Source organism: Monopterus albus, unplaced genomic scaffold (genome assembly GCF_001952655.1).
Source record: "Monopterus albus unplaced genomic scaffold, M_albus_1.0 scaffold141.1, whole genome shotgun sequence".
NCBI classification, from domain to species: Eukaryota; Metazoa; Chordata; class Actinopteri; order Synbranchiformes; family Synbranchidae; genus Monopterus; species Monopterus albus.
The window spans coordinates 1,109,298-1,124,071 of record NW_018128021.1 but is presented as its reverse complement, the minus strand read 5'-3'; the positions used below and the strand labels follow the sequence as shown (position 1 = coordinate 1,124,071).

The 14,774-nt window shown below is 40.8% G+C and overlaps 1 protein-coding gene across 1 annotated transcript in view; it reads left to right on the top strand.

The window, feature by feature from the left end:
• Window positions 1–14,774, top strand: part of myo10l1 (myosin X, like 1) — a 37,509-nt gene that overhangs the window by 2,030 nt on the left and 20,705 nt on the right. Inside the window, exons 2-7 of the mRNA XM_020614020.1 lie at window positions 6,618–6,716; window positions 11,261–11,419; window positions 12,023–12,210; window positions 13,251–13,262; window positions 13,814–13,936; window positions 14,466–14,590. Coding sequence (XP_020469676.1) covers window positions 6,618–6,716; window positions 11,261–11,419; window positions 12,023–12,210; window positions 13,251–13,262; window positions 13,814–13,936; window positions 14,466–14,590 — 706 coding nt within the window. The remainder of the gene's footprint in view (window positions 1–6,617; window positions 6,717–11,260; window positions 11,420–12,022; window positions 12,211–13,250; window positions 13,263–13,813; window positions 13,937–14,465; window positions 14,591–14,774) is intronic.

Genomic DNA, 14,774 nt, shown 5'->3' with positions numbered 1-14,774 from the left:
ATTTCCCACCAGCCTGCCTATAATATATTGATCATAGCATAGATTCACAGACCACCACATAAGCCCTGCAGCCCCACAGAGCACAGGCTCTGACAGCCTATTTGAGACCTGAAAATGGAGTGAATTATTGAGTCATGATATTTAGACCTAGAGTCCTGCATATCTGATACCCAGAAACATGACTTCATGCAGTGGGTCAATGAGTAATCAATCCTCTTCAGAGGTGCCTGTGCAACATCTATTTAGTTGTATTCTTCTGCAGCCCATCCCTCTGACTTTTTATTCCTGCATTTTACATGCTTACCACTTAAACCAGAAAGAATGAACAGCTGATCTCTCTCTTTGCCTTCCTCTCAACTCAGGCGGAAAACATGATGGCTGGCTGACCAGCCAAGCATGAAATGTCAGGTGGCATTAGACTACTGTATAATCCCCTCATATTCAAACCGGATTGGGTAGTAGTGGGATATGGTAGTTGTGGTGACATTATGTGCTAAATATATAAACAAAAATCAGGTTATGGTAGCTGACAAACAACACATGTGAAAAGATAGAGGATAGACCTACTACTGGAGATACTATAGTGTCATTAAAGCTATCACAGAAAAAAATACAGTATGTTTGAATGTGATCCTGGGATAAATTTCCTTAATATTGCTGTTGTCACATTTTCTTGTGCTGTTTTTCATGGCAAAGAAATAATCTTCATGTACCGTATGTAAGCAGGCTACAATACTAAATTTGTGTAATCTCTTCGATTAAAGGTGATTGGTACCTAAAACAGGTAACTAGCCTACTATTTAAAAAAAAAAACACAGATATAAAAACTTACACTCAGTTAGGTACACCTGGTTGGGTCGTACACTAAGTTTGTTTGTGAAGTCTTCCCCGAGTTCCTAGAATCTGCTGGCTAATGTCAAACTATTGATCTAAACCAGTGTGCATCATTAAAGTTAAGGAACAGATTAAAGGCTACTCTGTAAATGCAACTGTAAATCCTTTGTAAAAAGCACATATAAGTTTATTTTATTTACACATTGGCATAAGTGGGAAACATCAGATTATGGTAACATTATTTATCAAAACAAATCGCAGAAGGTTTTGTAATTTATATATTAATAAGACAAATATTAGAAAGAATATGGATATTTCTTTTTTTTTCTTTTCCCCTCATACCATAGGGGTTTAAATGTACACGGTCTTCCTGTATTGAAATACCTTGTATGGACTTGTGCGCATTTATGGGAGATGGAAGATATTTGGTCTCAGGGGTGACATTTTCTGTTTGTGCGGTGTGTGATATGTTTGGACTGGATTGCAGGTGCATAGCCACCATGAACCAGGAGACAGACAGGTGTGAAATGTGGGAAAAAAGCTTTGTGGATACAGTGCTGTCATTGTTGCTGTATCACATCAGCTCCACTTTTTGTCCCGTCTGTGCCCAGTTACCACTCCTCACTTTCCTCAGGCTTTGAATTATTATTTACTCTGCAATTTGTTGAGTGGCTGCTACATTTCATATTGAGAGTAGTTATAGAACAGCGAAAGCTTTCTCATATTGAAGTTGATTTTCATGCTAAGAACGTGTTGTACAGTCAAACATGAATCATCTGGTTGCACTCTGTATGGTTTTTTGCAAATAAGTTGTGAAACATTCATGCTCACACTACCACAACTAACAAAGCAGCTTCCATATTTGTGATTATTTGCACCCTGAACAATATTAGGTGTCTTGTAATTGCAGCACAAAATTAGGTCCTGCCTTATGTGCAGTGCATTTTGAGGTAAAAAAGCTTAGGGACAAATTTAGCAGAGCCTGTGTTTATAGGTTATGGAGGATTTTATATGAAGTGCATGTTGAAGGAAACTGGTTTAATAGAGGGAAGGGAACAGTCACTGGAGATGTGTGACCTATATTCAGTAGATCCAAACAGATTTGTTCTGCTCTGGAGCTGCATCAGCTTTTGCTTCTCTCCCTTTCCTCTTTTCCCTTCCCTCTGATGCTCACTCTCTCCCTGCGGCCACTCGCTTGGTGCTTCTCCATCTCACTCAGCCTACCGCTTTCAGTGCTGCTCTGCCAATCTCTCTCCTCCCTCTGGCATTTTTCCAGCACTGTCTTTCCTCTTCTTCGCGTCTCCTCCTGTTCTCCTGTAGCACTCTCCTGCTTGTTCTACATGTGTAGGTGTGACTGAGTTCTGCCTCTGTCAAATCACATGAACTATTTTGGGTGGAAATGTGAATGAAACATCTTTCAAAATCCTACTCTTCTCTTGAAGGGACTGTAGCCTCTACAGAACTGGGTGATATGACCTACAATTTATATCATAATCATTTATTATAGTTAGATTCATGAAAAGAAATGTAACAGTGAGAGTTTATTTGTACATTGCATGGTATTTAATTTCTTACATCGGCTCACGTCTGAGCTACAGCATGATTATTTAGAATTTGTGGACTGGATGTATTGGAATTAATGATTAGGGCTGCAATTAGTGATTATTTTTGCTATCAGTCTGCAGATTTTCTCAGTCAACTAATTGTTTGTTATGTAAAATGTCTGAAAAAAGTCAAAAAAATATATATATATACTGTAGCTCAGTGTCACAAATCACAAATTTGCCTTAATTACAGATCACAACTTTGACTCAAAGGACTTTACGATTTTTACACTATTCAACACCCTCAGTTCTTAAACCCTCAATTTGGACAAGAAAAAAAGTAAAATCAACTAAATAAATACATGTAAACATTTATTTCACAGTCCTTTCCACTTGAACACCATCTCCCAGCACCCACCAGTGCTTAGAGGAGAGAGTCTGTTTCCATGGCGCCCCGTTCCCACACTGTCGCTGTAGAGTCTTGTTGCCTGGTGTTGGTGGGGGTGGGGGTGTGTGACTAGTTTAATCCAAGATGTGAGAGAATGTGATAATTAGCAGACTGCTCAAAACTGGCCTCTTAAAAAGGATTTACAGTGTACAGCACACACACACACACACACACACACACACACACACACACACACACACACACACACACACACACAAAATAACATATTAACAGCTGCTTTTATCCCTGCTTGTATTTTAGCGGTAAAGTCTGATCTGATTTACTTTGGATAAATCATTGCCATGTTTGTTTGTTTGAATTCAGGACATATTAAAAGGTTATCAGTCTAAAGCTGCCATGATCCACAACACTTCCTGTCACAAGCTTTTGTTTTGGTGAACATCCTGCTAGATTTACCTGTCCCATCCACTTTCTCTTATAGTTTTCCATGTAAACAATCAGTCAACTAGGATTTTTCCATGGACTCTGTCCCAACTTGTTCCCTGCTGGTAATGCTGGATTTGCCTTCATTTGGACATTTTAGGTCATACTATGCACAGCTGTGTTTCTGATGTTAGTTGGTTACTTACCTGTGTCAGCAATCCCCAGAGTCCGTTATTTGTCCACACATGTACTTTTTCTGTGTCTTTCTGTATTTCATAAATCACCTTTCACTATACTTCCTTGTTTGTAGTTTCCATTCACAGACTTGTGAGCACCACATCAGTGAGTTGTTCGACTGGACTGATAAACATGACTTTACATGAAGACACCATGTAACATCAGTAACAAGCTATCCCTTTGTTAATGATGGACAAAGACAAGATTGGTCCATAACTCTCGCCTGATTAACTGACAAATGCTCTTACAGCGACACCCACATCCACCCTCCTGTCTGACATCCATCGAGAGAGAGGAGAAGCTATGAGGGTGGCGAACTGGGGGTTTTACAAATAAATGTGGTGAAGCACATGATCTCTCCCTGTACTGGGCCTTGAGATGTCAGAAAGTGTCCAAGCAGAGAGTGTGTGAGAAATAACACTGAAAGATGATCAAGTTGAATGATTATTTACTGGTTGTGTTCAGTGGGTTTTGAATGTGTATCTAGTTTAACACTGTGGTAGAAGAAGCTGTAGTTAATGAGTTGAACTTCACACACACACACACACACACACACACACACACACACACACACACAGTCATTTGTAAACACTCCCCTGACCTTCAGTCTCTAGAGACCCTTCTGTGTCCTCCCACCACTGTGCTGGTCATTAGTCATCTTCCATTAGCTGATGACTGGTCATCATTAATTCATCTGTGCCTGTGTCTTGTTTCTGTCCATCTGCATCCTCCTCAACCTCCTCCACCTTTAACCTTTGGTACACGTTTTCTACTTTGTGTGTATTTTCTGCCATCATCACTGTTTTCTGTCTTTTCGTCTCCTCTCTACTGTTCTGTCAGTGAATAGGTCACCTCATTTTGGCAGTATTCAGACTGATTGTATGACAGTTTGAACTTTGTAACATTTGTGTATGCCTGCAGCCAGTTTGTGTCTGGGATTCATCAGTTTCTGTTGGGGTGTGAGCGTCTCTCAGAGAGAGTGGTCCTTGATCAGAGACTATCTCCTGAGCAATGCCTCAATCAAATGGCACAGGCCATTCCATGTGACTGCCTGAGCAGAAACACACGTACAGGTGTCCAGATGTCTGTGCCAAATGCTCTGTGGCCTGAGGATGCTCTCTTTTTATCTTCAGTTATAAAAGATTATTAGATGGTCAGGACTTTCTCTCTGAGTTCTTCCATTTCCTTTCTTATTATAATCAACCCACCAACCACATTTATTAAGAACCATGTTGAGGCATGCATAGATAGATTATTCAACCACATCATTTCTTTCTATGGATTATACTTTATATAAATGACTACAGTGGAAGCCTTGCATGTTTTAACAGATCAGTTACAAATAATAAATCGTTTACATTACTGTTAATGTCTAGTTCTCTACCCTCTGGAGGGCAGTTGGTCTCCGTTAATGCTTACAGAATATGACAATCAATTGCTTTAGACAATCCTTCACACAGAATATGTCTTTGCCTTTATTTCTATGTAAAAGTGATGCTCTTGTTGGGTGCCTCAAACTGACTCTGTTCTGAAATGTGTCTTTGTTGGGACTATCAACAATACTGTATTCTAACAACCAAGCATTGGAGGCCAACAGGCATTGCACAAACAAATGTGCAGAAATCCTACAAACCAGAACCAGAAATATAGCATCATATCAACCAAGTATTCCACATATAGATTAAGTTTGTTTGAGGCATGGTTTTATAGCAGTATAGCATGTTCCTTGCTTCAAATGGATTCATATTGTCAGAATAGCTGCCAGGTTGAACAAGTGATGCCTTCATCCAGTGGGCTGTAAAAAAAGATTCATGTCTGGAAAGGGTTGAAAAATCTATTAATTATCTAATGTATAGCTTACCTGAAATGGCATATTTACAGCTAGACAGCTTTACTAGCACCATTCAATTACTCTTACTTTGCACAAAGAAATTGAGTAAATAGCATTTCCTGAGCAGGATGTTTTGTTCTTCTTTTAGCTCCTATTGTCTGCAGAGCAGGGTCTGAGATGTGAGGTCAGGGGTCATGTTAGAGGGTAAAGTGACAACTGAGGGTGTTTGTGGTGTAATGAAGATGGACAAAGCTGGAAGCTTTGACTTTGACTGTGGTTTGGTTTAGAGACAGTACTAAAAGAAGGCAGTTTAGGTTTGAATGCAGAGAAAGACTGGGAGTTCATCATCATGCATGGTCATTCCTGTCTGTCTGGACCAGTAATAGATGGGGGGAGGGAAGGAGGACACAAAGAAGAGGAGTAGGACGGTTTTGCTGGGTGTAAGTTGTGATGCTGGCAGGTCATTTATAACCCTCTGTCTGCCCTTCGCTGTATTTGCCCCAGAGATAGCACATGGCTCAAACAAAGTACATTGATCTCAATTTACCTAAAGGGGAGACAGAGACTGCGACAAGACTGAGCTAAAACATGCATTTTATTCTGGTTAATGGTGAACATAAAGAGAAAGTGGGTGGAGAAAGAAGACTATAAATGCCAGGTGTTTATGTCTGTTTTAGAGGTTTAATTGGGGTCAAAGGTGGTTTTATCAGTTAAAGCAGGATGTAGTGAAGTACTGGTGAACTGTGCTCATAGAGCCTAAGGCCAGGGAGGTCATCGGGTCAAGTCACTGCATCACGGTCATTGTAATGGCTCTGTGTGCTGGAATCTGACAGGCAGACGAGCTGAAGTTAGGGGCGAGACAGGCTGGCTGACTTCAGAGAAAGGTGGTTATATATAGAGCTGCTATGGTGCGAACAACAGAGAAGAGAGCGCAGTGAAGGAGGCCCTTGAAATGTTCTGCTGTTAGAGTCATTCTGTAGATGTAGAGACTTGTTTATGCAAAGATCAGGGTGATTCAGCATTACATGTAACATGCAATTTTATATTTGATTCAGAGACTAAGAACTCCTTTTACAGTATTTCATCGATGAGACATTAATGCAAAACACCCTAAGAATTATAATGCTCACTTTGTTTGTTCATGTTATTCTTTTCACCAAGTTGATAGAGACGTTGATCATGTGTATTAACGTATGTATCAGTCATCCAAGAGAGATCTGAATTGTTTTTGCTTGCTGTCCACAGCTGTCTAGGGTTCATTGCTTGATGTAACCAAATAACCCTTTGTGTACAGGTCACACTTAACCTCAGATATCGTGTGTGTGTTTGTGTAATGCAGGGGGCCCGTGTTTGGGTCCGAGAGAAGGAGCAGCTTCTTCCTGCCACTGTCAACTCCTGCGGAGATGGAACTCTTGTGGTCACAATCGACTATGGAGAGGTAAGAAATGTATACTCCTGGTCCTGATGCTCCACTTTCCTGCCCCAGATCCTTCCTTCTGCTCCTCCACTTCCTCCTCATACATATGCTAAATTAATCTCTGACACAAATCCAGTCTTGTTTCAGGATGTCAGGTGGCAAAGCAGCATCACTGTAGTTGCTCTAAATGGCACAGCCATGCAGCTGCCCTACCCGCGACCCTTCAACACCACACCCCCTGCCAAAATAATGGAATTGAACATTTAAATCTCATTATGAGTGTTTGTGTGTGCATGGGTTCAACTAATCTGCATTAGGGTAAGGACATGCAGATGTTTCTCTTTGGATTTGATGTGTTTGTGTGTGTGCTAGTTGGATAATAATAGACTTAGCTCTGGCTCAAATTCAAAAGTCCAAATTTACACTATTTTACCCCCAAAGGACATACACATCTTTCACAGGGTGTAGCCATAGAATGTGATGGTCAACTGCTGCTCTAAAAGCATTATCTTTATATGTAGCTGCTTTGGTGTTCTTGGACAGGGAGACAGCAGGGACAGACAGGCTTTTCCTAAAATAGATGATTTGTTATAGGAGCAGGCATTTTTTTAGTGCTGGAATATGAATGTCCTGAACATTTCCAACCCCCATCTAGCTCCTCCTCTGCGCTCCTTCTCTTTGCTATCTGTGGGTGTTTAAATGTTAGCTTTGCAAGAGGTGCTGAATATTTGATAGAGAATCAGTAGGATGGAGGGCTTTGCCCTGTTACAACAGGATTTAAGCCATGAAAACCAGGAGCCCCAACCTCCCTGTGTTCTCTTAATGTTAGCCATGCATACATTTGGTTTCCACTGAATGCAGAGCCCAGTGAATCCTGACAAAAACAGCTAATAAATGACACAACTATTCCTGCCATCGGGGGCTGTAGGACTGAAAACAGGCTAAAGTGAAAAGCATCTTGCTGTTTCTTGTTCTTTGTTTAAGCTTTCTCTCTTTCATTGTCATTTTCTCCTCCTTGCCTCTGTCACTCTGGTTCTGTAATCAACAGACCCTGACCCAGTTCAGCACATTACGATTTCGAGTTACAAATGCTATGGCTGCAAAACTATGAGCCTTCATACATACATACATACACATCCAGAGAAAAACTGACACACTGTCATTTGCAGAAATGACTTGTCTGGTCTGATTTGGCACAGAAATAAGCTGATGTCGCTGTGTGATCTCCTGACCCACATTCCTCTTCTCAGTTTCATATTTCTAACCCTCTGAGGACCTCGTAGTTACTCACTCGTTTAGCATAATGAGATTAACTTAACTCTGTCAGACTGCCATACAAAAATAGAGATGCTGTATGTACTCTATGCAAGCACACACAGAAACTTCTCCCTGTCTGTCTCTTGCTTTCTGTCTGTGTGTCACCCTCCCCATCTGCCTTGCACTGTTCCTTATAGTGAAGAAACAAGGCAGTGATATTGTGGGTGAGATGAGTGTGGGTTGCCACATCCTACAGTAAAGAATGATGACATTTGAAATGTGTTACTCACCTCAATGCTGAATGGGTGCAGGTTGGTTAAAGAGTTAAAGCTTGTTGTTAACTTCTTCTTTCTCAGTCCAACTCATAAAGCTTTGTGGTAAAAGAAACGGCACTTTTTAGGATATACACCACAGGTTTGTAGCATAATTACAGCCATGCTTTTGGTTCTGTGTCAATCAATACATCCTAATGATCCTATGACTTTTCCTCTACTGTGGCTCCACCATGAGGGTGGAATAACTTTAGTGACTCCTGACTTTTCATCTAATGTGACTGTCAGTTCAAATTTTTAATTGTGTATGACCAAATGTCTGCAAGTGACATTCCTATCAGTTTATCCATGTGTAGAGCTAAACAGCAAATATTAGCATGTTAATGCATTAACTCATAAATGCAGATGACAAATACAACCAGGATTTGAGCTGTTTTGCAACAACAACAACAACAACAAACATCCAACATACGTACTATGTAAATACTGGTTCTCCATCAAGCTTTAGGAGTGGAGATGAGTTTTCACAGCCAAAACTGAGGCCTCCATTTTAGTCTTAGTGCCTTTTCTCTCACACATGTTCTTATGTGACCTGATGACTGTGTGTGAAGTCCTATCTTCTGTTCCACTGTAATTTACCCTACATTGCAAAGATGTGCTTTCTGACTGAAATAGCTCTCAGTAAGCCTTCAATTACAGGCAGGGCTTTTGGATTGAACCAGTTAGGCATTAAGTGGGTCTGTCACTGAGCACATATGCATTAGATGGCCAGGTAGAGAGACTTGCAGGAAAAACAAAAGCAAGATGAGGGGATATGTCGCAAATACAGAATGGAATTTTTATGCACCAGCAAATAAAGGCTAAAAGTAACTGAAGAAAACGGACAAAAAGAAGTTGGAGGAGGATGGAATGTGGAAAATGCAGGCGAGAGGGGTGAATTAATGACAAGCGAGATGATGTGAGGTAGGAAGAGAACGAGAGAAAAGAGGAAAGTGACACAGAAGCAGAAGGGATAAAACAGAAGTGACACACAAAGTGAGAGAGATGAGAGAGTGAGAAAAAGACAAGTGATGCTTGAAACATGAAAGCATAGAATCCAGAAAGAGGAAAGTCAGAGAGAACTTGAGAGTGGGAGAGAGAGATTTAATAGGGTGAGAAAGTAAAGAGATGGGGCGGTTGTGTGTGTGTGTGTGTGGGGTTGCTAATATAATTTGAAAGACTTTCTGTCTCAAAGTGTGTGTATGGAGCGTATCGTCTGTCAGTTTGAAGGCACGTCTGCATATGTACAGCTGCAAGCCATGACTAACAGGCATGCTAATGCATCTCATTACTCAGGCAAACAGGCACTTAAAAGTACATAAGAATATACACATGTAAACACCCATACACACATGTAACAGCTGTCTGAGACATTGACACAGCATCGAAGGTTGAGAGTAGCTGCAAGTAGCATCAATTAAACCTGAATTAACAGATGTCAGTGTAAACAAGCTGTAAACCTAAAACTGTGGCGACCTTGTTAGCAAGCATTTGCTTATTCACAAGATTCAAATCAACACCACTGTTTATCTGGAGTCGTGTTTCATGGTTGCCAGGCAAATTAAAGCCCAATATTCACTCTTGGTAACTCCTGAGGGAAATATCTGGCCCTTTAGATGTTCATCAGCTAGGTGCTATGGTTGTCTCTCTGCTGTTTGGTGTTGAGAAGATATTGTACAGTGGGAGTTATCAGTGCTTTTGTGCTATAAGAGTGATGAGGGGGAACAAAAACACTAAAGTTGTAGGCTGTAAAACCAAAACATTGAGGTCCAATGTACTAAAACTCTCCCTAGAGCTGAGGGGACCTGCGGAGTTGGTGATAAATATCTACGGGATCTTCAAAACAAGTGATGCCTTTCATTTATAATATGAGATTTTTATTAAAATTGCTGAAAGAACCAACAGGAAAGGAAAGGCTCATAGGACTGTTTAGGGCTCATGTAGTGTAGGTCAATGCTAATAGTTATTTGAGAATAACAGAACAGATCCAACAATTATCAACTCATATTTGTTTCTTTCTTTTTTAAATAAATAAATACAGGAACACATATTTTGGTTGTTAGAGTTATGATAAGATTTAAGAGATAGTTTAATATAGGCAATAACAGTGACGACACAGTGAGCGAGGAACGGTTAGAGACTTGATCAGCAGTTACCAGCAGAGTATGTGCTAGATGTAGACCTGTAAAATAAATGGTTATCATAGGTTTATTTAAGAAATGGATGTTTGAGCGTTCACAGCGTGCCCCTCTACCAATTTCTGCAGACTTCCAGCACATCTGTTACAGCAACACGCACACGCTGGAGACTGAGCTGACATATTAACAACCCACTGTTGTAAAGTCCTTGTTTTTTATTCTTAGACAAGTTGATTTGCTGGAATGAATGCATGACCTTTCCCCTGAAGTAAAGTCATAGTTACCTTCTATCCTGGTCTGTGTGTGTGTGTGTGGATGAGGATCACTGTAGCAGACTGACCCGAATACAACATTGAGCTGCTTTTGCTTGGCAAGCCCTGCCATATCAGACCAGCTATTCCCGATTCCCGCCCTTCTTCTACTTGTGTCCTCCCTCTTCCTCTCCTTCTTCTTCCCTTCTCACTGTCGGGTTCCCCACCCATCTTGTCCCCACTCTCCAGTTGCCATGGTGATGGATGACATAAATGAGATAGGGATTGGGGGAGAAGAAGAGCTATAAAATCATTCAGCCTCATCATGCAGATTGTTGTCATGTTGCATCACAATTAGCCAGTTCATGCTAAAAATGGAAAGATATTGCAGTGCTAGCGTCTTTTTTAATCTCTTGTGAACGCACTTGTTTCTTCCTTACTGTGAACAAGACACATTTATTATCCACTGTAGGTGTAAGTACCAGCTTGACAAGTGAAACTCAAGTTATGTTCTTTATTTGAAGAGTAATGGACCAAAAACCACTGAACGTCAGTGAACATTAAAACGAGGCAACGAGCAACTGTCTGTATGTCTTGTTGTCTCCCAGGTGTTGTACTTGCAGCAGGCAGAGGTTACCAGGGAGCGGGTATATGCTATGCACCAGTCCAGCATTGATGGGGTGGAGGACATGTCAACGCTGGCTGAGCTGCATGAGGCCGCGATCATGCACAACCTGTACCAGCGCTACCAGATGGATAATATATATGTATGTACATTCAGACAAAACTGTCTGTTTCTTGTTTACATGCACATGGTCATTATGTGTGTACACTGACTTGATGTGCACGCCCCCTTCTTTTCCTGTAACCCTTTCATGGATGAAGCTTTTAGTGGAAAATATGATTCATCTTACCAAAGCTATCTAAATGAAATAGGTGCATAGAGAGGAAACATCTTGCAGTGAATTAAACCAGCTTTATAGTTTTCATTTTTTTCCCATTTTCAGTAACTAAGACTGAAAATAATCTCCATTTTGTTATTGTTACTGTATGTGTGTAGTACACAAAATGCACACACAGGGTAAAATGACACGGAGGAGGAAACGCCGACCTAAATACTTGGTTTGGTTTCTAGAGCAAAGTGGTAGAAAGCAAGGTGACGTTAGCGCACAAATAGGTCAAAATGGCCTCCCTCCTCCACCATCTCATCGATTTGACCTCAGCTTTCTAATAAAAGTCTGAAATTAAAGATACAATTAAAGAAACAATACATAGATAGATAGAGTGATTGTTAGATACATAAAAGCACACCAAAAGGTCAAACATGACACAGAGACAGAATTAATAATGTCACTTTTTGCTGTTTTCAGACTAATATCGGCAGCATCCTGGCAGCCGTCAACCCCTACAAGCAGATCCCAGGCCTGTATGACACACAGAGGGTGGACCTTTACTCCAAGCATCACCTTGGCGAGCTCCCACCACACATCTTTGCCGTGGCAAACGAATGCTATCGCTGCATCTGGAAACGCCATGATAGCCAGTGTGTCCTAATCAGGTGAGTTTACACAGTGGAGGAGACCATCACACTGGGTCAGTGTGCAGGTTACCAACTGGTTTAACTCTAATTCATGTCTCATGGCCTCATACCTGTCCACTAAATTAAAAGTTAGTTAATCTATTTTCTATAAGTTGTTGCTGTTCAGCCGCCTGGGGGACTACAGCACATCCCAGCATGCACCGACGGAGACTGTAGCTGTGTTTGTATCCTGCTTTTCTTACTGTCCTGTATACCCACAGAGCCACATTCACATTTTATATATCTGCATGCAATCTCAATGTACTGTATATTTCAAGGAACAGTTAGACATTTAGGGAAGGTTTCCTGAACAAGAAATAGTTTAGCACAAAATGTTGTTTCTTCTTCACACCTGTTTTTGTGCAGATTAAACAAATAGCATATACTGTAGCACATATCAGAAGTGCTGGTAGGCAATCGTGTTACATTTAGACAAAGGCAGGCTAGTTGTTTCCCCCTGTTTCCAGTGTTTGTGCTAAGCTAAGCTATCCAGGTGTGGCTGTAGCTTCAAGGCTCAGGTTTGCCTGTAGGTTTTTTGGAAGTCTTTAGGCTGTTGCTTCTCTCACAACAAGCAAAATAAAATGTACACAAAGACTGATGTCTGGTCTATATGTATTATAAATGAGAAAAAGCAACAGGATTTCAGAACATTTCAGGTCGGCTTCTTGTTTACCTGTATTCACCTCCAACATCCAAGACAAGCGAATATAAAAATATAGCACAGAAACTAAAGACTAATAAGCTTGTTATGGATTCAAGTGCAGTTTAAAAGGGAAACCAGATGAACTCAACATGTCAACAGAACACACACAGCAATTTTTATGAAAAACCGGCTGATGGTTTGACTAATATAATCATACCACAAACATAATTTATTTTTATGTTCTGTCTTTTTCTTCCATATGTGCTTGAAGCCACAGCGAATGACAGCTGTTAGACATAATGAAAATTCAAGGTTGTGGCCACAGTATTATTGATTTCAGTGATTTACTGATGTAAACGACTGAACAGAGGTCAAGTTCAAAGAGCCAGTTTTAAATTTTAAATTTTGTCAGCTGAAGAAGAATTAGAGGGTAAAGCCGTGATTGAGTCATAGTGAATAATAATAAACGGCACCCTGCCATTAATAATAATTAAAACTCTGGGTGAAATCTGTTAACTGCTTATGGCCTGCTTGGGTAATCTGGTAGTAGGATCAGACTTCTCATCATACTTATTACTCTGAGCCTTTGTCTCACTTGGTATCCTGATTGAGATGGACTGGGAGCTAATGCAGTATCTCTGATCAAACCTCAGCATCAATTAAATTGGACCAGTTTGAGATATGGGAATGTCAGAGAAGGTCACCATGTAATTAAATTAAATTGGGTTGTGTTTTGTGTGTGTGTGTGTGTGTGTGTGTGTGTCTGTCTGCGTGTTAGTGCGTGTGAACCTACCTTGGCCAGCATACTTTCATGTGGCGTGTTGACTCCAAAGCGGGGGATGCAGGCGGGTGCTAAGCTGGGGTTCTGTGTGGCCTTTTTCACTCCGCTGATCTGTGACATTGGCCTCTTCTTCTTCTCCTTTTCCTTAGGAGGTGTAGACAGGATCTCCACATGAGCACTAAATTGTTGCTGCAGTTCCTGTCGATGATGAGCCAGAACTCAGCTGGGACTCCCCCATCAGAGAAAACCACACGTGTGGAGCAGGCCATTGTACAGAGCAGGTACAAGATGGATAAAATGAAGCAGAAACATTCTCCTGTTCCCTTGCTGACACTGAAAGTGCTGGTTTTAGAGAGTTTTGGTAGAGGTCCAAGTCAAGCCTCAGGTAAAGAAGTTATTTAAAAGCCATTTCAAATTATTTAAAGTTATATAAAACCTGAAAAATTAGGTTTAGATTTGTATTTTGAGAGTCCAGTATCAAGTCTTGATCTTTGTTATTTGAGTCTGACCCAGATCCAAGTCTACATCTGTGATTACTAGCAAAGTGTTTTTCTCAAGCCAAATTGCTTTGTCAAAGTGTTGGGAGCTCCCACTGTTCAGCAGAGAGCTGGAAATAAAGAGCATGCTTCCTCACTCAACTCGCATTTTATATGCACAGGTCAGTAGAACAGCATTTCCTTTGGAGAGTCATGTTCTTGGAGGGAAGGGCCTCTGCAGCTCTTGGTGGTTATACTCCATTTAATATTGCATTCGCTGTTGGATACACAGAAACAAACATTTGCTGACTGCAGGTTGTTATTCCCTTTACAGTCCAATCATGGAAGCTTTTGGTAATGCAAAGACTGTTTACAACAACAACTCCAGTCGCTTTGGGAAATTCATCCAGCTTCACTTCTCTGAGAGTGGCAACATCCAGGGAGGCTGCGTCATTGACTGCATCCTTTTTGTTTCACAGAATAAGTATATTTGCATGGGATATATTCATATTTTCTTCTATGCACATGCTGCATTATATACAGTTACAAGGTGTGTCCAACACACCTGGCCAATAAAGCTGATTCTGATTCTGATTCTGATATGTGAAGATCAATTAAAAGGTGACTTAAGATTCCTTGACTC